The 24,256-nt window shown below is 35.6% G+C and overlaps 4 protein-coding genes and 1 long non-coding RNA gene across 14 annotated transcripts in view; all 5 read left to right on the top strand.

Moving 5' to 3' along the window:
- Nucleotides 1-4,691: 4,691 nt before the first annotated feature.
- Nucleotides 4,692-6,545, top strand: LOC111443891 (early nodulin-93-like). The gene is made up of 4 exons (XM_023081731.1): nt 4,692-5,021; nt 5,506-5,567; nt 6,110-6,185; nt 6,289-6,545. Exons 1-4 carry the CDS (start codon nt 4,931-4,933, stop codon nt 6,393-6,395), a joined length of 336 nt encoding a protein of 111 aa, XP_022937499.1. The 5' UTR covers nt 4,692-4,930; the 3' UTR covers nt 6,396-6,545.
- A 3,607-nt stretch (nt 6,546-10,152) lies between these two features.
- Nucleotides 10,153-11,092, top strand: LOC111444219 (zinc finger Ran-binding domain-containing protein 2-like). Its single transcript, XM_023082229.1, has 4 exons — nt 10,153-10,182; nt 10,358-10,648; nt 10,725-10,795; nt 10,904-11,092. The coding sequence occupies exons 2-4, from the start codon at nt 10,365-10,367 to the stop codon at nt 10,915-10,917; spliced, it is 369 nt and encodes a 122-aa protein (XP_022937997.1). The 5' UTR covers nt 10,153-10,182; nt 10,358-10,364; the 3' UTR covers nt 10,918-11,092.
- Nucleotides 11,093-12,283: 1,191 nt separating this feature from the next.
- LOC111443870 (zinc finger CCCH domain-containing protein 39-like) lies at nt 12,284-14,673 on the top strand. Its single transcript, XM_023081699.1, has 2 exons — nt 12,284-13,654; nt 14,146-14,673. The coding sequence occupies exons 1-2, from the start codon at nt 12,913-12,915 to the stop codon at nt 14,391-14,393; spliced, it is 990 nt and encodes a 329-aa protein (XP_022937467.1). The 5' UTR covers nt 12,284-12,912; the 3' UTR covers nt 14,394-14,673.
- Nucleotides 14,674-18,140: 3,467 nt separating this feature from the next.
- LOC111444136 lies at nt 18,141-18,471 on the top strand. The gene is made up of 2 exons (XR_002710654.1): nt 18,141-18,262; nt 18,364-18,471. It is a non-coding gene; the product is annotated as an uncharacterized LOC111444136 (long non-coding RNA).
- Nucleotides 18,472-19,949: 1,478 nt separating this feature from the next.
- LOC111444134 overlaps nt 19,950-24,256 on the top strand; it is a 6,156-nt gene continuing 1,849 nt past the window's right edge. For 2 of the 10 annotated variants that reach the window (XR_002710651.1, XR_002710649.1), the window contains exons 1-4: nt 19,952-20,095; nt 20,954-21,393; nt 22,049-22,644; nt 23,179-23,505. Coding sequence is in view for 4 of the 10 variants with exons in the window: in XM_023082108.1 (XP_022937876.1) it covers nt 20,992-21,393; nt 22,049-22,816 (1,170 nt within the window). In the remaining 6 variants the exon portion in view is untranslated. Of the gene's footprint in view, nt 20,096-20,199; nt 20,326-20,953; nt 21,394-22,048; nt 23,021-23,178; nt 24,246-24,256 lie in introns of those variants that run through there. The other 8 variants (XR_002710650.1, XR_002710648.1, XR_002710653.1 and 5 more) reach the window with 7 other exon arrangements.

Genomic DNA, 24,256 nt, shown 5'->3' with positions numbered 1-24,256 from the left:
TCGTTTAATAATGGTTGGATGTAGATTCGAATAGACTGATTCCCAACGCGAAAAAAAGGCAAAAGAAAAAAAGAAACAAGGAAACTTTGGACTGATAAAGTAGTCAGCTGGGCTGGCTAAGTGTGTCTGCTTCTTCAAGCACGCGAGACCCCTCTCTTCTTCCCCACATCCACCATGAACTCTTTCTATCCATTCATCCTAAAAGCCAACCCATTTCACTAACTTTCACTCAAACACCATCATTTTTGGAGACCTTTTTCACGGTTTCGTCCTTAAAATACATGACGGGTTTATAGATTTGAGTATCTAACATTTTGGTTGAGAATATATTAGGAGCGTTAAAAAAACCCAATAACCTAAAAACTCGATAAACCTCTAACAAGTCAACCATAATTAGGAGGCAACGTCGCAACATTCCATGCTCAACGAGGCTCATATGCCCAAAGACACCCAACTCTGCCCCATTGTGCACGTTTCGCTACTGTGCCGCTGTAACGACCCAGATCCACCACTAGTAGATATTGTCCTCATTGGGCTTTCTCTTTCAAACTTCCCCGCAAGGTTTTAAAACGCGTCTGTTAGGGGAAGGTTTTCACATCCTTATAAATGGTGGTTTGTTCTTCTCTCCAACCAATGTGAGACATCACAATCCACCCCCCTTCGGGCCCAGTGTCCTCGCTGGCACTCTTTCCTTCCTTCAATCGATGTGGGACCGCCCCCAAATCCACCCCTTTTGGGGCCAGCGTTGTTACTGGCACATCGCCTCGTGTCTACCCCCCTTCGAGGAACAGCGAGAAGGCTGACACATTGTCCAGTGTCTGGCTCTAATATCATTTGTAACAACCCAGATCCACCGCTAGCAGATATTGTCCTAGTTGGGCTTTCCCTTTCGGACTTCCCCTCAAGGTTTTAAAACACGTCTATTAGAGGAAGATTTCCACACCAAGGTGATTTATTCTCCTCCCTAGCTAATGTGGGACATCACAGCTACCATCAAACACCCTCGGTCTCCAACTGCCACGCCCACACCCCGAACATATGCCCATGTGTGCAGCTCATTGTACTTGGGACGTGGGAGTGGTAGTGACGCCCAGTCCAAGTTGACTCGTCACCCCCCTAGTCAAGAACATATACCTTAACCTAAAAGAGCTATACTCATAGCAGCGTTATGTGCAGTTGATCAATATAGCTTGTATATAGTTAGAGATGACAAATCTCAAGTTTTTTTTTCATATACAAAGCGTATGTATATATTAACATGCACTACTCGACGAGCTAAAACATATAGTTTCGACCACGTAAGTAGTCATGTAACCCTATCCTAAATGACCCGACCACATTTGATTCCAAGGTTGGAGAAGCTGCTTTCATGTTTTTGGGTGTTTGTCAAGAACATATTTTTCACTATTGCAAAAAGGCCCACCATTTTTGTTTTTATTACCATTGGAAAAATATGCTGTTGGGTGCAATTTGATTGCTTGCTCAAACAACACCATTGCCTTTTTCTTTTTAGTTTGTTTATAATTTCAAAAAAAGCAATAATAATAGATGAGAAAGAAGGAAAAAAAAAAAAAAAAAAACAGTGAAAGCGACTCATCCAAGCTCGTGTTTTTGACGTATCAACTTTTCTCTTTCCTTCTTACTTTTTCGATAGGATTTCAACATCTGATGACTCTGATATCTCGACATGATTATGTTACCTACAGACTACCATCACAAATCAATACCGGGTATTTGAACATAGGAGCGTTCATGGGTTGGGTCGAGTTGCGACATTTTTTCGATCTAACCCAATTGTTCGGATTGTAAATTTTGTTTGAATTTAACCCAATTGTTTGGATTATTTAATTAATTTTTTTTTGTTTTTAATAAAATATTTATTTATTTTTAAATTTTAAAATGGTTAAAAATTATTTTTAAGGGTTAGTGAGAGAATAAATAATAAAAAATAATTATGAAAATAAATAAATAAAAGAATAAAAATGTTTTTAAAATTCATTTGTTAAATTAGAGATTATTTTATTTAGAAAATAAAAATAATATAGTTAAATATGAAAAATGAATATTTAATAATATAGAATGAAAAATAATAATAATAAATCAATGATAGTGGGAATGAAATCGAGGAGATGAGAAGAATGATGATTTTAGAAGATATATATATATATTTTTAATTATGAATTTAATAAGTAGAAAATAAAATAAATATTGCATTAAATTAAAATCCCAAATAAAAAAAAAAAGGAAATTATGTTTATTATTGAAGATTTTTTTCCACTTCAAAAAAAAAAAAACATGAAATTACCATATGGTCCACATTAAATTAAAGTTGCTTTTTTTTTTCTTTTGATTAATATAATTATAAATTATTAATATGCTTAATATGATCTCTTATAATTCGAGGTATCCTAAGCTTGTTTGGGGTTATCTCCTATAAAAGTTATTTATTTATTTGAAAAATGTATGTTTTTTCGTTTTCTGTTTATAAATGATGTGGGCGTGCGTTTAGTAGAATCGGATGGTAAAATGTAGTTATTTGGCTACTTGAGTTCGTGCAACTCAAAGATAATGTTGTGATCCGCGTGTTCTATCCGTATACATGAGCTGCAACCGTAGCTTTACTATTGACTTGGTTGGTTGAATTGAATGAACTATGAACAATACGATTTTGATTTCTAATGGAATTATGCGTTCAGTGTGTGAAGTGATGGTTAGAGTTTTAGGAACTCCGACACCTTGCCAAAATTCTCGCATCTTTGACTTTTATAGATCTCGTGTAACGGCCCAGATCCACCCCCTTTGGGGTCTAGCGTCCTTACTGGCACACTGTCTCATGTCTACCCTCTTTTGGGGTACAGCGAGAAGGCTAGCACATTGTCCAGTGTCTGGCTCTGATACCATTTGTAACGGCCCAGATCCATCACTAACAATATTGTCCTCTTTGGGCTTTCCCTTTCGGGCGTCCCCTCAAGGCTTTAAAACACGTCTACTAGGGGAAGGTTTCCACACCCTTATAAATGGTAGTTTGTTCTCCTCCCCAACCAATGTGGGACATCACATCTCGAGCTAATTAACATTTTTTAAATTATAAATTTTCACGTTCGAACTAACATTTTTCAAACGAACCTTCAAAAGTATAACTTAATATACTTATAAATTAACTTTTATCCAAAATATGACCGAACCCGACCTTTGAGAATCAAACTTTTAACATTATAAAATTAAATACAATGAATTAAACAATAAGTATCAGAAAAAGAACAAAATCAAACTAATTAAAATAAAATTATCAATGTGCTACCCACCTAGATTTGTTGAGCAAGTACAACTAGAAATCTCAGCCATTCAATTATGCCACGTGTTGCAATCTTGTGTAAAGTTATAGGTCCATAGAATTAACTCACAAAAGTACCCATGGTTTTTAGGACAAGCTCTCATGCATCCACCTTGTATTGCAATTCCCTATGCTTTAATATATAATTTATTATTAATTTCTTATAAATAAATTTAATATAAATATATACTTTTAAAAGGTTTAACCCATTTATGAATTACGCTACCTAATGATTTTGACATTTTTTGTGACATGATTACGTTACTTACTCCTCGTTTCTAAGAGTGAAGATTATTCTCATGAGCCACACACAGACTCTTTTAGAATATTTTGTCATCGCTCACATGAATCTTAGAAGATCATCGAACATAGAATTACTTCAAGCAAAATACGTTAAACCACGATCGAGCCACTAAAAAGGAATGTGCACCTTGTTGGTATCGATAGTTAATTTCAATTCTTTTAAGTAATTTTTAATCGATCCTATCTTCAGTATCGTTCTCATTTAAACGTGGTCTCAAATTCATTTATTATTATATAGTACAAGGGATGGTTTCTTTCTATAAATATTTTTTCTTAAAATATAAAAAATATAAAAACGAGTATTTTTTTAAACTAACAATTTATAAATAATTATTAATAAAATATAAATTAATTTGTAAGTTAAATAAATAAACGGACTAGCCTCACTTTGAACAGTTACGAGTCGTTGGAGGACACTTGAAATTACCTTAATACCCTTTTTGTCGTTTAGCGTACATTTTGATTTGTTTTAGGTTGGAAGATAAGTAAGCTTACTACATCCAACCAAACAATATTTCTTTTTATATATATAAATATATATATATATAACCAAACAATATTTCTTTTTATATATATAAATATATATATATATATATATATATATATTTCTATTTATATATATAATTTTGCATATATTTATTTTATTCTTATTTAAATTCTTCAAAATAATTTTATAATCTAAAATATATATTGAAATTAAGTTACAAAGGTCGGATAATGAATACAGAATTAAAATTTTAATTTTATTAAAAATAAAATTTTGAATAAATAATCCAAATTAAACCAACTAAAATTTGAAAATATATATTTTAAGCCATTGATTTAAATTAACTCATTATATACATTTTTTTTTTGAAAAAATTGATTTAATAATAATTTTTAAAATAAAATTTCTCATTCACTAATTATTAAAAAAGAAAATCTAATTTTTCTCACCTATCAGACGAAAATAAGAGAAGGGGGTATAAACGTAATTTCGTTAAGAATCGAGGGGCATTTTGGGAAGAAAGGTACAGAAAATCAACGAACTGCAACCAAACCAGAAAAGAGAAGAAAACAAGAGACTCGGGGAGACGCTGGAATTTGGGAAAACCATCAAACTCTCTTCCACTAATTACACCGACTGAGCTTCCATCTTTCAAAATCCCTTCGGTTCTTGCACTCAGCTTCAATGTTTATAAATACTGAACCGCATTTCAATTTCACTTCAAATCAAATCTTCTCCAATCTTCCCCTGTTTTTTCATTCAACTGCTAATCTCTGCAGCGTTTTTGGCTTCTTGTTCTTCCGACAATGGCAAAAAATTTAGCTCAGGCCTTTTTAGAGAGGAAAAATCTGGCCTCCCATGACCCAAAAGTGGCAATGGCGAAGCGCTGTGCTAAAGGTAATGCTCTGTGATCTTTTTCTTTTTCTGGGATTTCTGCTGAGGAACAAAAAACAAAACAAAAAAAAAGTAATGGGTATGTAAGGATCTTAGTTTCTCTAGTTCATTGAACATAGTGATTGGTTGAATCATAGTTATAGGGTTTAGACTTGGTTTTTTTTGTTAATGCCTTTCAACTGTTCGACGAAATTCCTCAAAGAGGGTTTTGTTCTTTTAGCTTCAAGAATGGATTGTTTTTTTAGTTAATGATTTAAGTAAAAGCTAAAGGAGACGGGATGTGATCCATGAGCATGTTGATTGGATATATGCTGTGTTTTTTTTTACTGATTCTATTGTTTTGATTGATTGGCTGGTGGCTCATGATCCACTTCAGATTTGATGCCATGAAAATTAGTGATTTCTGATGTTGTCTTTCTAATAAATATAGCTTTTATCATCAAAATCTGAAGCTAATGAGTTACGTTTCTTCTTTTTTGATGAACAGAGGGTGTGATAGCAGGGGCAAAAGCAGCTGCCATTGCAAGTGTTGCTACTGCCATTCCCACAGTGAGTTCCCTTCTTCATGAAGCAAACACATATCCTTATCTTTCCCTTTTAGAGAATAATTAATATCACTCATCATGTTCTTACTTTCCTGCGAAAAATTTGACCAAATTAGCTGAAGAACTGATGTAGATTACCTTAAGTGAATGGCTTAACTTAACCCTCAACTGATATGTTTAGAGGGTTCAATTGCAGGAGTAATATTTGCCTATAATCCAAATAGGACCTAAAGTTTTAAAGTTTACCACACCAGATTAGAATCTAAAATTTTGCCCATTTTCGATCTACTCCTATCGGGGTTGAGACTCTGCTTGCTGGCGATATAGAGCTAGCTGCTATCGCCATATTTTTCGAACCGAACAATGAAAGAGCTTAGTTTTACCGTCCAAGCCCACCGCCGGTAGATATTGTCTCTTTAAGCTTTTCCTTTTGGGCTTTCCCTCAAAGTTTTTAAAATGCATCTACTAGTAGAGGTTTTCACACCTTTATAAAGAATGTTTCGTTCTCCTCTCCAACCGATTACTAGAATTGATATTGTTTTGCAGTTGGCTAGTGTGAGGATGCTGCCATGGGCAAAAGCTCATCTGAATCACACAGCTCAAGCGCTCATAATCTCCACAGGTTCAACTTTTTTTGTTTCTCTCTTAGCTCCATGTCATGATATGGTTTCACTTTGATTTGGCTTTCTTTACTAAAGGAAAAAGGGTTGATTTTTCACTGGCAGTGGCTGGAGCAGCATACTTCATAGTGGCTGACAAGACTGTTCTTGCAACAGCAAGAAGAAACTCCTTCAAGCAAAATCCTAACACTGAAGCATATGAACTCAATTGAGTTCTTAACCTTGAAAGATTTGAGGGCAGGCATTGATTAAGCTAGCCATCTCAACATTTGCTTACTCGTGTTCTTTTAATCTACTTGAACTTTGATCTATGAAAATCTGTGTAAATCCATTTATTATTTGAATAAATAAAAATGGGTTTTTGGATATTTGTCTCGTGAAATCAGTCGGAGTTCAATCGATTTGCTCGTAAAACGACACGAACAATCATTTCAAATGGCTTAAGCCATAAGGACAATCTTGTTTTCAAATGGGTTAAGAGATTCTTTAGTGGTTTGTTGCAGGTGGTATGGGTCTCTGCTAAGAGAGGTAAAAAAAGGTGCATTTCTTCAAGATAATGTTTTAAGCTAAGATGCTTCCCTTTTCTGCCATCTATACAGTACAATAGTGCATCTAACAGTAGTAGTAATAATAAAGTAAAATTGTTAAAGGGCGTGGAAAACTTTCCCTTGAGACAGTGTTTTAAAGCCTTGACGGGAAGCCAGAAACGGAAAGCTCGAAGAGGACAATATCTGTTAGTGGTGGGTTTGGGTCGTTCCTCTCGAGGAAGCCAGAAAGGGAAAGCCCGAAGAGAACAATATGTGCTAGTGGTGGGCCTGAGTTGTTACACGAGTGTAAATGTGGACGCTCGTCCCAAATGGTGTGGATTGTGAGATCTCACATCAGTTGGAGAGTGAACAAAGCATCCTTTATAAAGATGTGCAAATTGTTCTCTAGTAGACGCGTTTTAAAAACTTTGAAGGGAAATTCGAAAGAAAAAATTCAAAGAGGATAATATTTGCTAACGGTAAGCTTGAGCTGTTACAAAATGGTGTGTGTCTCTCGAGTTTAGGGTTTAGAATTGAAAGGTCGAGATATTTTGATCTTGGATGAACTCTTTACGCTAATTAATTTTTATCGATTACAGGACGACCCTACAACATCATATTGGTCCAATCTCGTGGCAACCGAACACACGAGATGTTACGAAAACGCTTCTCAAAATTCTGGTAAGTATTATTGAGGACATTTGTTCCCCTTTTAAGAAGCATCACAAATGAAAGAATAAAAAGGAAAAGGGAAAGGAGAAGGGAATTGGATGATTTTGTAAGGTTTTCCACATATACAATATTAACAAATCATAGCCAAAAAGAAGTAATTTGTTTATTTATTTATTTATTTATTTTATTTATATATTAGGATTCTTCCTTATCTCAAGTATTGTTGTGTCGCCATGTCAGCAAATAAAAAGTGATTTTGAAATGTCTTGTTTGCTTGACATGTCAGCTTCAAATTTGGAATTTTTGTAACCATGAATTAAATATTAACCCTACTACGTCTTTTTCTTCGTTTCATTCCCGATGGCTCCGATATTCTCTTGTATCTTCTGCGACGTGACCACGTTACCTACTTGACTTGAACGATTTCAGAGTTTAAATTGTCTATGAAAGCTATGAGATCCTATATTGGTTGGAGAGAGGAACAATACATTTCTTATAAGCGTGTGGAAACCTCTTTTTAGAAGACGCGTTATAAGACCGTGAGGTTGACAACAATACGTAACAGGTCAAAGCGGACAATATCTGTTAGCGGTTAGCTTGAGCTGTTACAAATGGTACTAGATCTAGTCACTAGGCGTTATGTCGGCGAGGACGCTGGTCTCCAAGGAGGGTGGATTGTGAGATCCTAGATTGATTGGAGAGAGAAACAAAGCATTCCTTAAAAAGGTGCGGAAACCTCTCCCTAGAAGATGAGTTTTAAAACCATGAGACTGATGACAATACATAACAGGTCAAAGCAAACAATATCTAGTATTAGAGCCCGTCACTAGGTGATGTGCTTACGAGGACACTTGCCCCAAAAGAGGGTGAATTGTGAGATCCCACGTTAGTTGGAAAGGGGACCAAAACATTCCTTATAAGCGTGTGGAAACTTCTCCCTAGAAGACATGTTTTAGAACCATGAGACTGACAACGATACGTAATGGGTCAAAATGGACAATATCTGCTAGCAGTGAGCTTCAACTGTTACAAAAACTAACTAATTCAGGTTCAAACACGTTAGACTTTGGGACTCCTATGATAACTATCAATTATTTTATGTCTTTCTCAACCATAATTTTATATTCTGAAAACCACTATCATTCAAATATGATATCAGTTCATTCTTTATCCCTCATTTACTCGGTATCACATTCCACCTTTTGTTCGTCGATCATTGAGCTACAACCCAACTGACCATTTTTTTAGTTTATCACGTAAAATTCAGAGATTTGAACCTCTAACCTCTGACCCAGTTGACTCGAGTATAACTACCGTTGTTCGGGAAACCCTATATCATATTTAGAATTAATTATTATACAATATCTAATATCGAACCTTTTTAAAATGTCGACATGGATAAATATTCTCGTGAATTATTGCATGCGAAAAGAAGAAAGAATCCTCAAACTAGATTGAAGGATTTTGACTTGGGCAAATGGATATGCTACATTATTTAAAGGAACTTATTCCAATAAAAACTTTGGGCTATATACATTAATATATTTATACTATAAAGTTTAAACTTTGATCCACACATAAAATGAAAGTATTTATTTAGGGAAGGCTTCATCTTCTTCTTCTTTTTTGCTTTCTCAAGTGGTGAGCAAAGAATATGACCAATAAAGACATCTGATCCTCTAGCATGCAACGCCATGTTTGGCCATGCAGCACGTGAAACCATTCCAAAATGATAAAAACTTTAGCGAGAGATGGAATATTCTCTTAATCATTTTATGTAATGATGTGATTAACGAGTTTGAATACGATATTTCGTTCTCGGTTTCAGGAGGTCGAGATTCAAATTTACGACTTTTTGAATGAAATAGAGACGTTTTAATCGTTGAACTATGTTTATGTTCATGAACAAACTGGACTGATCCACAAGTTCATTTCATTAAACTTTTAAATCTGTATCTAAAAGGTTTATAGATCTTAAAAATGCTTAATAAGTCCCTAAACTTTGAATTTTATGTCTATTTAAAACATCTGATCGGTTGGAGAGGAGAACAAAACATTCCTTATATGGACGTGGAAACCTCTCTCTAGTAGACCTGTTTAAAACTGTGAGGTTGACGGTGATAAGTAACGGGCTAAAGTGGATAATATCTACTAGCGGTGGACATGGGGTTCGTAAAATTTACTTCAAGTATTAAATTTTTTTAAAAATTAACCGATTTATTGACATAAAATTTTTAATTTTGTGTTTTGTGGGTCGGTGGGTTTTTAAAAAATATTGAATAGATCCAGGACCTAAATCCGAAATTGAAAATTTAGAAGTCTATTAGACAAAAGAATTGAAAGTTCAGGGACTGATTAGACATATATTTTTTTAATTTAGCTACTTATTAGGTAAATAATTAAAAGTTTAGGACTAAACAGCTATAACATTTGAAAGCTCGTTACGAAATTTTATCAAATTACCGGGATAAAATTCTAAATTTCTCGAATTATAAGGATTAATTAGTAATTTAATTAAAATAGAGGGATAATCAAATAATAAGGCATGGGTCATGTAATGAAAATATTAATTAATAATTAGGTATAATGAAGAAGCATGCTAGTTTCTCATGCATATTTTGCACTAATAAAAATATTAAAAATAAAAGACAAGAAAAAGACTAAAAAAAAAGTCAACAATTTCATGTTTTTGACTTAAAAAAAAGGTCCACTTGTAAGACTTTTTGGCAACTATATAAACCCTCCAAAGGGCATCCATTAACCCACCAAACACCGAAGTTTCCAAATTCAGACTTCCAAGGTCATTTCTTCTCTCACTTTCTTTTTCGTTTCTATACGTTCTAAGCTTAGATTGATGTGTTACGATGAATTTAATTGTCTCGACGATACTCGAGTATTCCCGTCACTTACCTAACAAATGGGCAGAGACTCGAACATGCTGTTATTGATTCTGAATATTCGTTTCGTGATTGTAGGACGACGATGAACATGAACTGGTCAGGAGGAGACTGGATGTGTGGTGTGTGTGAACATGTGAACTTCAAAAAGAGGGAAGCTTGTCAACGATGTGGGTACCCGAAATACGGTGGTCCAGACCCATCAACGTACGAGTTTAACAAAACAGAAGTGTTAGCAGGAGATTGGTATTGTCATTGTGGAGCTCACAACTATGCCAGTCGATCAAGTTGTTACAGATGTAATGCATATAAGAGTGCTGATATTTGTGCTTTGCCCGGTTGGAAATCTGGAGATTGGATCTGTAATAGGTAAGAGCTGGTTTTGTCTGATACCCATTTTTAGTTTTTTCATAATATTGATTGGACATACGTTGAACTTATGCAGAATAGGATGCGAAACACACAATTATGCTAGTAGGATGGAATGCTATAAATGCAAAACTCCGAGGAATTTCGGTAAGAAAAGATCAAACTTTTAAGCTTACCCACGTGGAGATTCCAACCCATTAACCTTTTGATCGAGATTATATGTCTTAACGACGTTTTTTTTTCTCATTTGGGCAGGTGGAGCGGTTTGAATTTTTGAAGAACTCTTAGTGGAGCTATTATTTGGCCAACATACAAGCTTCTAGCATCTGATTCCCTCCAATTTGCTTCTTTTTTTCCACTTTCTTTCATGAAAAAGCTAAAAAAATTCTGTTTCTTAATCTCAATTTAGAGCTAATTAATTAGAATTATCTCTACATCGTTCAACTATTGAGTTTGAAGGTCGTATTCATGGGCCACGAACCAAGAACTTTGAATTAGATTCAAGAATCTACTTCTAAATAATGCACATACTCCAAACGAGATAGACTCACTTTCTCCGAAGAACAAAAACGTAATGGCCCATTTTCATCCAAATAACTTAAACTTTGATGATTGTGTTGTTGATCGAAAAATCGAGTTTATCTAACGAGTATAGGTAAAATGGTTTATTCTCGAAACTGACTCAGGTGGGTAGGTAGAGAATACCTTACCCGACAAAGAATTTTGCTGCCTTAAAACCGTTATAGTTACGACCTCGTTCGCTGAAGCTTTAGTTGTCAACTCCACTTTAAACTGACATCATCGATGTGTCACTATATAATCGTTTAAATGACTTCTAAAGGAGCCCTAATCATTGACATGTCACTACATAATCCTTATGGTTACGAGCTTAACTGCTCACAATCACTAATACAAACCCTGACGAACAACTCCGTACTCAAAAGCTACAAATCTGAGGGAAAGAAAGAGACAAAACTATCGTTGTCTATTGACTCCATCACTGTTATGGTTTTTACAAATGGGAGTTTAAAAATTAAAATTCACCCCGATCCACCGCTAACAGATATTGTCCTCTTTGGGCTTTCCTTCCCCTCAAGGCTTTTGAGGAGGTTTCCACATTGTTATAGAGAGTGTTTTGTTCTCCTCCCCACTCCTCCCCAACTAATGTGGGACATCACAATCCACCCCCTTCGGAGCACAGCGTCCTCGCTACCACATCGCCTCGTGTCTACCCCCATTCGAGGAAGAGCGAGAAGGCTGGCACCTCGTCCGGTGTCTAGCTCTAATACCATTTGTAACGACCCAGATCCACCGCTAGCAGATATTGTCCTATTTGGGATTTTCCTTTCCGGCTTCCCCTCAAGGCTTTTAAAACGCGTTTGGCAGGAGAATGTTTCCAATATTTTAGAAAACGTGAGCATAGAAATACATGGACAATTTTAAAGAAAATAACGTTATAACCTAAAAGCAAATAGACAACAAAATTTAGTAAGTAAATAATGGAATAAAAATCGTAAAAAGAATATTTTTTTATTCAATGAAGGACCGACACGTGTAAGAAGCAGAAATAAGTAGGACCCACAGAAAATCTGCTTCCACGTCATCAGTTGTTCGTTTTAACTCCCCGTAAAATCAGGTTCTTTTTAGCGGGTATTAGGGTTTTGAATACGTTCAATTTTGGCGATTTGAGATTCCATGGATTTGAATTTTTAGCCTTCGCAATATCTGATTTTTCTAGGGTTTTCTTTCTCCTTGGCGGCTAGGGTTTTTGATTCTTGGATCAGTTTTGTTTTCCTTTTCCCGTTTTTTCGTCGTTCTTACATTTGTCTTCCATTTTGCCGCTTTCAAAATATATAAATATATAATCACCAGTCCTCCACTTTCACCATTGCTTTGATTTGATTCCGTCTTCCATTTATCTCGATTCCGCCGGCATATGCGTTTCCGAACGCTGTTTTGATGATTATTTGAAACTGACGCTTTTGTTCCTTGGACGAATTCGACTTTGATTTTGGTCAGTATCATCTGTGTTCTTCTTTCCGAGGCTGTTTTTGGTACTCTTTTCGATTATTTTTGTGGATATCTCCTTTAGTCAATTGTTTTTCTGGTGTTTCATCACATTGGTACAAGCGTTGGTTTTGTAAGGAATTTTGTTCTGTGATCGTTGTTCAAGCAGAGTTTGTAATTTATTCTCCACATTGAAATTTAAGGTTGTTGATTCGTTGTGTTTATTGATCGAAGAGATCTGGATTTGATTTTAGAAGATGAGTTTCAATGATATTCGAGGCTCTGTTATACCGCCGCCTCTGCATCCTTATGGAGCCAGCGATGCCACTGGTTGCTGGTCTCAGTATCCTAGGAACGATCTATTTGATACACAATCGCAATTTGAACCACAGCTGCCTCCATTCAAAAGAGCTAGAAATTCTGAAGAAAACCTATCTAGAGTTCAAAATGGTCCAGTGAATAAAGGAATAAACAATATCTTCTTCAAGACAAGGATGTGTGCGAAATTCAAGCTTGGTTTGTGTAGGAATGGAGCGAATTGCAACTTTGCTCATGGTGCTGAAGACATGCGACAACCCCCACCAAATTGGCAAGAAATTGTGGGGATTCGTGAGGATGATCAATCAGTAAGTAACTGGAATGATGATCAGAAAATTATTCAGAAAATGAAGCTGTGTAGGAAGTTTTATAATGGGGAGGAATGCCCTTATGGAGATAGGTGCAATTTTCTTCATGAAGATCCTGCTAAATTTAGAGATGATTCTGGTAGGTTTAGGGAAAGTTCAGCTATAAGCATTGGAACTACTGTAACTCCATTGATGAATGGTAATGATTCTAGCTATTCTGAACCTAGCAGAGCTGTTTCTTGTTCTGCTTCTGCTTCTGATTCTCTTCGAGGTAATGGAAATGCATTCTGGAAGACGAAGTTATGCACTAAGTGGGAGGTTACTGGTCATTGCCCCTTTGGTGATAAGTGCCATTTTGCTCATGGCCAATCTGGTATTGATACCTCTCCTTTTCTCTTTCTCTGTAATGTGTAATACTGTCATAACATGTGGATTGGAATTCTGATTAGCCATTTGATGAACTGAAAATCATGATATGCTTTGAATGTTCTTCATAGTTAACACAACCATGTTCAAACACATTTGTTTCTTCTTGAGCATTCGAAAGTCGTTCCAAACAAACTCTTAATTTATTTAGTATCTTTGTCTTGGCATCCTCTTTGAAGCGTTTGACATTGTGATTATACAACTTTGGGATGTTGAGATGTTGACTGTTCTTTATGGATCAGAAAAGTTGTTCCAAACAAACTCTTAATTTCCTCTGTTCTTTATGGATCAGAAAAGTTGTTCCAAACAAACTCTTAATTTCCTCTGTTCTTTATGGATCAGAAAAGTCTTCCAAACAAACTCTTAATTTCCTCTTTGGAGCGTTTGACATTGTGTGATTATACTACTTCGGGATGTTGACTGTTCTTTATGGATCAGAGTTACAACTCTCTCTTGGACGCGAGGGGGAAGTATCTAATCCTGCCCTCAACATTAATCCTGTAGTTGTGGCCATGGAAGCATCTCCGAGTTTGGCAGCGAGTGTCGCGACCTCTCCCCTACCAGAGGGTCAGGCGAAGCCGTGCTTGCTGAAATGGAAAGGACCCAAGAAGATAAATCGGATCTATGCCGATTGGCTTGATGATTTGCCTCTATCTCCAACCTCAGCCAGCAAATTGGAGGTTTGAGTGTTTTTGAGTTGGAAGTTGTTTGTTCTTGTTTTGTTTTGAAATTGGTTTGGTGAGATTCAATTGATTAGTTTCAATATGGGGGTTGGGTTGGTGCTGGTTTTTTCCGAGTCATTGAGTGTAAAATAGCAGTTTTGCTGAGAATTTTTTAGGGGGTATGGAAAGAAGAGAGAGAGATAGGTATATCTTATATTGTTTGTTCTTCATATTTGTTCATATCCCATAGAAAACTGGTTTGAAATTGCAATGTAATTCAATATATTCCGGCAAATTTTTGACTCTAATAGGTTTCATGCAAGAGAGAGAAGAGAGAGAAGTGGCACGAGTGAGTATACATGTCATACGTGGCACGAGTGAGTATACATGTCATACGTGGCACGAGTGAGTATACATGTCATACGTGGCACGAGTGAGTATACATGTCATACGTGGCACGAGTGAGTATACATGTCATACGTGGCACGAGTGAGTATACATGTCATACGTGGCACGAGTGAGTATACATGTCATACGTGGCACGAGTGAGTATACATGTCATACGTGGCACGAGTGAGTATACATGTCATACGTGGCACGAGTGAGTATACATGTCATACGTGGCACGAGTGAGTATACATGTCATACGTGGCACGAGTGAGTATACATGTCATACGTGGCACGAGTGAGTATACATGTCATACGTGGCACGAGTGAGTATACATGTCATACGTGGCACGAGTGAGTATACATGTCATACGTGGCACGAGTGAGTATACATGTCATACGTGGCACGAGTGAGTATACATGTCATACGTGGCACGAGTGAGTATACATGTCATACGTGGCACGAGTGAGTATACATGTCATACGTGGCACGAGTGAGTATACATGTCATACGTGGCACGAGTGAGTATACATGTCATACGTGGCACGAGTGAGTATACATGTCATACGTGGCACGAGTGAGTATACATGTCATACGTGGCACGAGTGAGTATACATGTCATACGTGGCACCAATCGAGTTAAGCGTACCAATGGGATAGGCTATTGATGAGAACATGGGAGGAGACAGGGGAAGTTGTCTATCATAGTTCTCAGCCTTGGTATTGTGAGATCCCACATTCGTTGTAGAGTAGAACCTTTCTTATTAAGGTGGGGGAACGAAACATTTCTTATTAAGGTGTGGAAACTCCCTCGTAGTAGAGAAAATTGTGAGGTGGAAACTCCCTCGTAGTAGAGAAAATTGTGAGGTGGAAACTCCCTCTTAATAGAGTTTTAAAATTGTGAGGCTGACAATGATATGTAACGGGCTAAAGTAGACAATATATGCTAGCGGTGTTTCTTTTAAAAATGTGGAAACACCTCTTCCTAATCGTTTTGGTGGAAACACCTCTTCCTAACCGTTTTGAAGTCAGACATCGTTGCATCGTGCTTCCCCAAAGCCCCCAAAGACTAATAATTTGTGAAGAATTTTGACGGCTGTGCTTCCCCAAAATAATTTGAGAAGAATTTTGTTTGAACTTTACACGTTTTCAAAAATACCCTTGAACTAAAAAAGAGTTCTCATGAATACCTGAAAAGTTTTTCAAAAATATCCTGGAACTAAAAAGAGTTCTCGTAATTACCGGAAAAGTTTCCAAAAATACCCTTGAACTAAAAAAAACTCAATCATATTAAAAAAAAAAACCATTAATATATTTAAAAAATATACATAAATTTTTCTAATTTCCAAAAAATTCAATAATATTCATAAATTCTAAAAAAAAATTTGGTTGTAAAAAAGCCAACATATAAATGGAGAGTATCTCGTCTATTTTATCTGGTTTCGGAGACTCCCTCAGCTCCCTAGTTCACCAGAAAATGGTACCAAGGCAATTGCGAACAATCTTCACCGGCGCCGCCGTAATCTTCGGCGGACTTTTCACTCTTAGGTTCGCTTCATTTCTCACTATCCAAACGCTCCGCCACACCGCCGAAGCCAAACGGGTAATTCATTTTTCTCTACGAATACACATCTTTCTTTAAAATTAAACTTATACATTGGGAATGGAAGAAGGCTCGTTAATTCTGAATCATTTCTTTGATACTATTCTATTCGGATCTTCAATTTTTCGGCAGAGAAAAATCGCTTTACCCTGTAGGGCTTGTAGAGGAAAAGGATTCTATATCTGCAAATTATGCCGCGGAAATGCAGTCATTCAGTGGTCGCCATTGTCCGATCCTATTGCCATGAACCCCTGCGTGTGCCCGACTTGTGAAGGAAATAGGTTATACTTTTCACCCCCTTTGATCTCGCCTGCTGCTGCTTGTTAGAATTTTCGCAGGATTAGGTTAATGGCATTCCATTCTTTATGATTTACTCGGTCGATTGTATGTTCATGTCAAATCCTATCCAGAATCTCGAAAATGCGGAACCCTAAAATTGATTTTTGGGTTTTTGTTTGTTTGAGACAGAGTTTGTTGGCTATATATATATATATATCTTAAAAGGTTAAGATTCTAGAGTTCTCTCTAATTTGGGCAGTTTCAAAATTGAAGGATTATATAGTAGAAAGCAAGCAAAATTTTGCTCCTTCTTAGGAAAATTCTCGGTTTTCCTCTCGAGTTTGATTCCGTTGATTTATGTTTTCTGGTGGTGATGTTCTTGTTTTGCTGGATCATTTGATATTGCAGGGTGCAGCATTGCCTAAACTGCCTAGGAAAAGGATATGAAGTATGATTGGCCTTGTAAGTTTCTCATATAGTAAGTGAAGTGATTTACCTTTGCATTGTATTAGTTCTTGGTGAGATTTTTCACTTGATTATAGTAATCTAATGGATGATCTGGCTCTAGTTGTATTTCATCGTCAAACGAGAATGCTTTGTAGTTTATGTTAGAAATCATGACCTTCGGTGTGATATTATCCACTTTGAGCATATGCTCTCATAGTTTTGCTTTTGCTTTTCCGAAAAGGTCTTATACCAATAGAGATGTATTCATTCTTTATAAACCTATGATCATCCCCTTAATTAGCCAATGTGGGACTCCCTCCCAACAATCCTCAACAATCCTCTCTTCGAACAAAGTACACCATAGAGCCTCCCCTGAGACCTATGTAGCCCTCGAACAGCCTTCCCTTAATCGAGGCTCGATTCCTTTCTCTGGAGCTCTTGAATGAAGCATACCCTTTATTCGATACTTGAGTCACTTTTGACTACACCTTCGAGGCTAGTAATTTCTTCGTTCGATACTTGAGGATTCTATTGACATTACTAAGTTAAGGGTAAGGGCATGACTCTGATACCATATTAGGAATTACAACCTCCATATGGTATTATATGTCCACTTTGAGCATAAGCTCTCATGGTTTTGTTTAAGGCCTCGTACCAATGGAGATATATTCATTACTTATAAACCCATTATCATCCCCTCAATTAGCCAATGTGGGACTCTTTCCCGACAATCCTCAACTGTTTATGCTTTTAACCATCATATACACTTGGCAATGCAGTAAGAGATTTGAGTAGACGTTATGGGGTAAAAACTTGTATTTGTCTCCTTACTGAGATATTAAGCATTAGACAGTTTTAGTTGTAAGAACATGTTAAGTGACCTGCCTGCTTTAAATATGAACATGTAGAGCTTGTTTTAAGTCCTTCTTTGATGTTTTTGCTGGAAAACTTGAATGTCTAAAAAAAAATGCAATAAGTTGCTTTAAGTATACTGCAAACGTCGATAGGGGACGACCAGTTTGACTCGATCTATCCCATGTAATGCAATTGCAGGTGTAAATTCCATCAGAAATCGGCGAAAATACGAATGAACGATCGAAAGGTGTCTCTTTCAGCTGAAGAAAGGTCATTTCATTGCTTAAACTGCCATCCACACCTCAGTTATTTGCATATAAGGTTACTTGTGATTGTGAACTCTTTGAGATTGTTCATTCTTTCATGATTAAAGTATATGTTGGCAGAGCATTCACACTTCCATTGCTTGTTCTTCTTTTTAGTTTGGTGGGTGGAAAGTTAATCTGACAAGCTTGAATCATGTGATGGAATGGAAGAAGACAAGTTGTTTTTAGGTAGAAAAACATGTAAAATGGTCTCTCTATGATTTGTTAACGGGATTATGACGTTGAAAATTATAGGGACTAAGTTTTAATTTCTTCAAATTTGCAATTCAACATTTTTTCGTTAGAATTTAGCTCTTATAATTTCAAAACTTAGAAATTTTGCTCGTGTTGTTCAATAAAACCGTCATAAATAAGGGGATTTATGAAGATTTTATCAAACTAGAGAGACTATTAACAAAAGTTTATCAAATCATATAGATTAAATTCTAATGCTCTCGAAACCATAAAAAACCAAATTTGTAATTGAAGGGACGTTTAAAAGGAGCTAGCAAAAACGTGATGTATGAACTTCTAAGATGAAGATGCTTTCTTGTACGATAAATATTATGATTATATTATAGTCCAAATATATATATATATATATATATATATATATATATATATATATCATTGCTTCAAGCTTCATTTTGCTATAACTACTTTTAATCTTAGCTTTATTCTTTTTCTATCAACTACTTAGTTAGTTAGGTTTTGTGTAACAATTTTAATTTAAATTAATTCCAAGTGGAATTAGATTATATTGGTTCTAAGGATGGACCATATACACATTTGCTAAATAACCCAATATTAAATCGCTTAATGATTTTATTTTATTATATAGTTCGTTAAAATATATTGACACGTTAATACTTTGTCAATTTTTATAAAAAAAATATATTTAATTTATCTAGACTGATTCTTTGCTCGAAAATAATAATAGAAATCAGTCATAAATTCTTATCGGCCACTATGTTAGGAAATGGTCGACCTTCCAAAGTTTTTATTTAATATTTGACATTTCATTTTTTAATAAATTAATATTTGACTCTTCAATTTGTTTCTTTTAAAATATTTATTAAATAATTTCTTGCAAATACACAAAAAAATTATTTAAAAATAAATTTTATTTTTAATTATGGATGAAAGTGGTTAGAGCCATGTTCACACTTATGCCTATTTTTAAGGGGACACCCTTTTTCCCCCAAGTAATTAATTAATTTTTTTTTAATAAAAAAAATCTAAAAAATAGTAATTATTAATTTTATTTAAATTATAATTAAGAATAATTTTTTTATTGGGGGGAGGGGTAAATTTAGTGCTAGTTTTAATAAGAATCCCAATAAATTAATTATTTTGGTAATTAATATTTAAAATTCTATTTTTTTGATTTGCTTAGTTGCCAATTTTCAAATTAAGGCTGCTTTGACCTTTTTAGTCTCCTCATAAAGTTTGGTCAAACTTAACTCTATTTAATTTTATTTCCTCATTTATATTTAGAAATTGCTTACTTGTTTTTTTTTTCTAAAAAATTATTAAAAATAAAAATAATAATTATGTTTTAAAAATTTTATAATTTTTTTTTTAAAAATTATGAATAGTGTTACAAGCTATTCTTGGGATCTTGGGAAACCGTAAAAAGATTAATAATTTATTTATTTTTATCTCGGAAGATTTGTTGATAATTTTTTTTTGAAAAAAGGGATTTAATGGGTTTTTGTAGAATCCTACGGAAAATTGCAATCCTCACACTTAAAAAATCAAATATAAACGAAAAAAATAAGAAAGGCTGAGGCAAATTACAGAGGCAGTGAAGAATTTTTGTGATATCAAAATTCTCTCAAATCCCAAGGTCAGTGAAATCTCTTCGATTTTTCATCATTTTCTGGGTTCAATCCGGTTCTTTGTTTACAACCCAGATCAAAATTGCAATGATCCTTCATGTTTTTTCTTTTTGATCATTCAGTTTTTGTTTCTTGGTTCATCGAACTCTACTTTTTGCTTCTTCTTGGGTCAATTTCGATTTTCTCACCTGCTGTTTGGTTGCTTGGAAAAACAGAACAAACGTCGAGAAATTATTTGGTATTCATTGGTTTTTGTTGCTGTAGAGACATTTTCAAATTAAAAACTTAAACTATGTTAGTTTTAGTTCTATTCTCTATTTGAATGTCGGCTTTCGTTTTCATCGTCTCGTTTTAAGATTTTGAGGTTTTATTTTCGTTTCCGTTTCAGCATTTTCTTAGCAATCTATTATCGCTTCAATGCGAATTCGAAGTCGTTCTGTTCCGATTCTACTGATTCATATAGTTTTGCTTGATTGTCTGTTTAGTTGATGAACAAAATTCCAAATGCTTTCTATCTTATTGTTGTATTCTTGTTCAGCCATCCAGATTCGAGAGACGATTGTCTAATCGTCTCTTAAAGTGAATTATATTATTTCAAATGTTTCAAGATTTCGATTGGCTTTTTATGTTCTTGTTTTTGTTTAATCGTTTGATTACATATGAAATACTCTCGTTTGTGTTGTTCTCTCTAATTCCGAGCACTATTCGATTATATACGAACAGAAGAACTTCTGGAAATCTGTTTATATGTCCTTTGGATCAGTTTGAGTAATTTCATTGCACATTTTCTTATTTTAGTTTCATTGAGGTAGAATTTTGTGTTGTAATTCTCAAGCTTTTTTGCTGTTTCTCCTTGAAATGAACAGATAGTTTGCTCAGGAAATCAGTTCACGCATCAGCAAACATGAGATTCAGGAAAGGAAGCAAAGTGGAAGTGCTAAGCAAGAAGGAGGTGCCTTCAGGCTCGTGGCGTTCGGCTGAGATTATGTCTGGCAGTGGTCACTATTATACTGTTAGATATGATAAATTCGAGGGTGGGAGTAATCAAACTGTTGTCGAGAGGGTATCGCGTAAGGCTATCAGGCCTTGTCCCCCTTCTCTGGAAGTTTTAGAGAATTGGATCCCTGGCGATGTTGTGGAGGTATTCAATGATCGTTCTTGGAAAATGGCTACGGTTTCTGAGGTTTTGGGGAAGAACAACTATTTGGTTAGGTTGCTTGGTTCTTCTAGTGAATTCAAGGTCTGCAAATTCGACATTCGGGCAAGAAGATCATGGCAAGATGACAAATGGGTTTTGATGCACAAGGTAGGTAGCATTTTGTTGATCACTTTTCAATTATAGCTGTTTTTGTTGTTGAACTGTCAAATATTTTTAAAGAAGTTTAAAATTCCAGACGTGCCAGTTTGTGTTTGTGTAACCGCCCTAGCCCACCGCTAGTAGATATTGTCCTCTTTCAGCTTTCCCATTTGGGCTTCCCCTCAAGGTTTTAAATGTGTCTCGAAGCCATACACCGGGCAATGTGCCAGTGAGGATGCTGGCCCCTAAGGGGGGTGGATTTTGAGATCCCACTTCGGTTGGAGAGGAGAATGAAACATTCCTTATAAGGGTGTGGAAACCTCTCTCTAGTAGACGCGTTTTAAAAACCTCGAGAGGAAGCCTGAAAGGGAAAGCCCAAATAGGATAATATCTGCTATCGGTGGGCTTGAGCTGTTAGCTAGTTCTTAAGTTTTGTTTTAGTAAAAGTCCTTCAATATTTAGTGTGGTGTAACTTCTCTTTTCACGATTTGAGAACGATGTTTAGTTGAATTTTAAATTTATTCAAAATTGAAGCATGTATGCTTTATGTTTTTTCTTTTCTTTTTTTTACTGAGGGCCCAAAATAGCGATTAAAAGCAATACTTTTCCGTCTCCTTCATGCTATGTCGTCTCATATTTTTTCCAATGTTACTTGTGCACACAGAGGTCTGGCAATCGTGGCGATGATAGCAAAGAAGATGCGAATGCAAGTCCTAGATTTTATGGTCTGAGCTCCCAAATTCAGAAATTCCAAAATGTTCCCAACTTAGACACTTGGAGAAGGGGATCAAACTATGAGTGTTCTCAAGCTGAAACAATGGGTAGAGCTGGCTTGAAATGTAGAACGTTGAAGAAGAAGCAAAGGTATCATAAAGTTGTTGCTCGAAATCCATCCACGTTGCACGAGCATGTAAAATCACTAGTTATCCAAAGAGGTATGCTGGGGGGAAACATTGGAGGTGCTTTGGATAGAACCATCATTTCTGAAATGAATTGTGATAGGAAGAAACAAATGGGCGTAGCTTACCATTCTTTTGCAGAAAACTTTGAACTAAATGATGCTGATAGAGCTACATGCTCTGTTGGCAGTTGCAGTGTCTCTAACAGCGATCACCATGGGTTACGTTGTCGAGTTTCTATTGGCCACAATGAAGACACAGATGGTTCTACGAGTGATGCCGAATCTTTTTGTCATTTGGGATACAGAACTGACAATTTTCTTCTGTCCAGAGATGAGCCATTGGAAGCTGAAATCCATAGGTTAGAGTTACATGCCTATCGATGCACTATGGAGGCATTATATGCTTCGGGTCCTTTAAGTTGGGAAAAAGAATTATTGCTTACCGATCTACGTCTATCCCTCCATATATCAAACGACGAGCATTTGATGGAAATAAAAAACTTAGTTTCCACAAGTATTTCAAGTAGATGACAAGTAAAATGCACTTCTCTTCAAGTTTTAAAATTCTTATCTGTAGAATTCAATGATGATTCATGTGATTGTCCCTCTAATTGTAAAAAGCAGTATGAGAATGTTCTTCTTTTATTATTTTACAACAGCTAGTGGTCTAATTTTGTAGTGTACAAACAGCTTTATTGAAGTTGAATTTATATTAGCTCATGAAAGTGTTGTGTTCTTCTCGTTGTCCATGTGTTCATACTATTACAGATGTTTATTTTGTTATATGCACAAGTCGGTTAAAGAAAAACGGTATTGTTACAAAGTTTTCGAGTTGCTTTGGATAGTTTTTGGATCGAATCCTTTCTTCACCTTTTTCATATGACCTTTTGCAGAGTCTATCCTGCGATAGCTTTATCATCATCATTGTACCACTTGGAACTCTGCGATATTTCACTTGGGAACATAATCGATGCATTTGTTCCAGTGTTCGCCACAGTTCTAATTGTGTAAATAAGATTCTCCATTCTCTTTGTATATACAACATGAAAGTTTTATTTACATTTCTTGTGAAGATGCATTGATTTCAGTTTATATGGGTTATTGCATCAATGCAATCGAGGACATGCTTGAGCCCGACATCCTTCTGCCTGTGGAGGATTAGACTCTTCTTCACGTCGGGGGCTGATCGGTCTCGTTTCTCAATGGTTGAAGTTTGAAAGGTTGTACTTGAAACCTTAACACTTTTATATAAATGCACCTTTTTGCTATCAACATGATTTTGTTACATTTGTTAATTGTTGACACGAAACAAGGCAATGAACTACTTTTACTAGTTTCATCTATTATACGTAAATCCGTTGATTCTTGCTGCATGTCTTGTCTCCAGGAGATCCTCATGAAAAAATCTTCAAAAAAGAAAAAAAGAGATAGAAAGAGAGAGAGAAGCAGCCTAGAACATTGTTTCTAGGATCTGCAGATAACATTGTTTCAAGGATCTGAATATAACATTGTTTCACTGACCATCATGACATTACGCACTGTCAATAGTTAAGATAAGAGCCTCATGTACAGTATTATAAGTCGATGCATTTGATTTTGTCTCTAAACGGACCGAGCTACCTGATAGATAAGGTAAGCTTGTGAAATGCTTGTCTTTTATCTTTTAACAACCCTGGTGGTTAGGTATTGAACGTCATGTTTTTCACTGGATTATACCTCTACATCAGTTTATATATATACATAATGATGCAGACAAACATCTGCTAAAGGAGAAAGAAGCTGACAATTTTTTGGTAAGTTTTTGAGAGATATCTGCACATCCATGTTCACTGTTATGTGTACACAAAATATTATGTATCTAGCTATCAATTTTGGCGTTCAAATATGATCATATTACTATCATAGCGCATCTGTTTCTCTTTGATGAGAATGTTGACTAAAATATCAGCAACTCCGGATTGGGGGGGGGGG

This window comes from Cucurbita moschata, unplaced genomic scaffold, assembly GCF_002738365.1.
Source record: "Cucurbita moschata cultivar Rifu unplaced genomic scaffold, Cmos_1.0 Cmo_Scf00006, whole genome shotgun sequence".
NCBI classification, from domain to species: Eukaryota; Viridiplantae; Streptophyta; class Magnoliopsida; order Cucurbitales; family Cucurbitaceae; genus Cucurbita; species Cucurbita moschata.
The sequence above is the reverse complement of the archived record's forward strand: the minus strand, read 5'-3'. Positions and strand labels throughout refer to the sequence as shown.

What these genes read in the sequence shown, in the direction of transcription:
- LOC111443870 (XM_023081699.1), top strand. Translation starts at nt 12,913, where the DNA reads ATGAGTTTCAATGATATTCGAGGCTCTGTTATACCGCCGCCTCTGCAT. An exon ending in TTTTGCTCATGGCCAATCTG is followed by an intron (nt 13,655 to 14,145) that starts GTATTGATACCT and finishes TTTATGGATCAG; the next exon opens with AGTTACAACTCTCTCTTGGA.
- LOC111443891 (XM_023081731.1), top strand. Translation starts at nt 4,931, where the DNA reads ATGGCAAAAAATTTAGCTCAGGCCTTTTTAGAGAGGAAAAATCTGGCC. An exon ending in TTGCTACTGCCATTCCCACA is followed by an intron (nt 5,568 to 6,109) that starts GTGAGTTCCCTT and finishes ATTGTTTTGCAG; the next exon opens with TTGGCTAGTGTGAGGATGCT. An exon ending in AGCGCTCATAATCTCCACAG is followed by an intron (nt 6,186 to 6,288) that starts GTTCAACTTTTT and finishes TTTCACTGGCAG; the next exon opens with TGGCTGGAGCAGCATACTTC.
- LOC111444219 (XM_023082229.1), top strand. Translation starts at nt 10,365, where the DNA reads ATGAACATGAACTGGTCAGGAGGAGACTGGATGTGTGGTGTGTGTGAA. An exon ending in GGAGATTGGATCTGTAATAG is followed by an intron (nt 10,649 to 10,724) that starts GTAAGAGCTGGT and finishes GAACTTATGCAG; the next exon opens with AATAGGATGCGAAACACACA.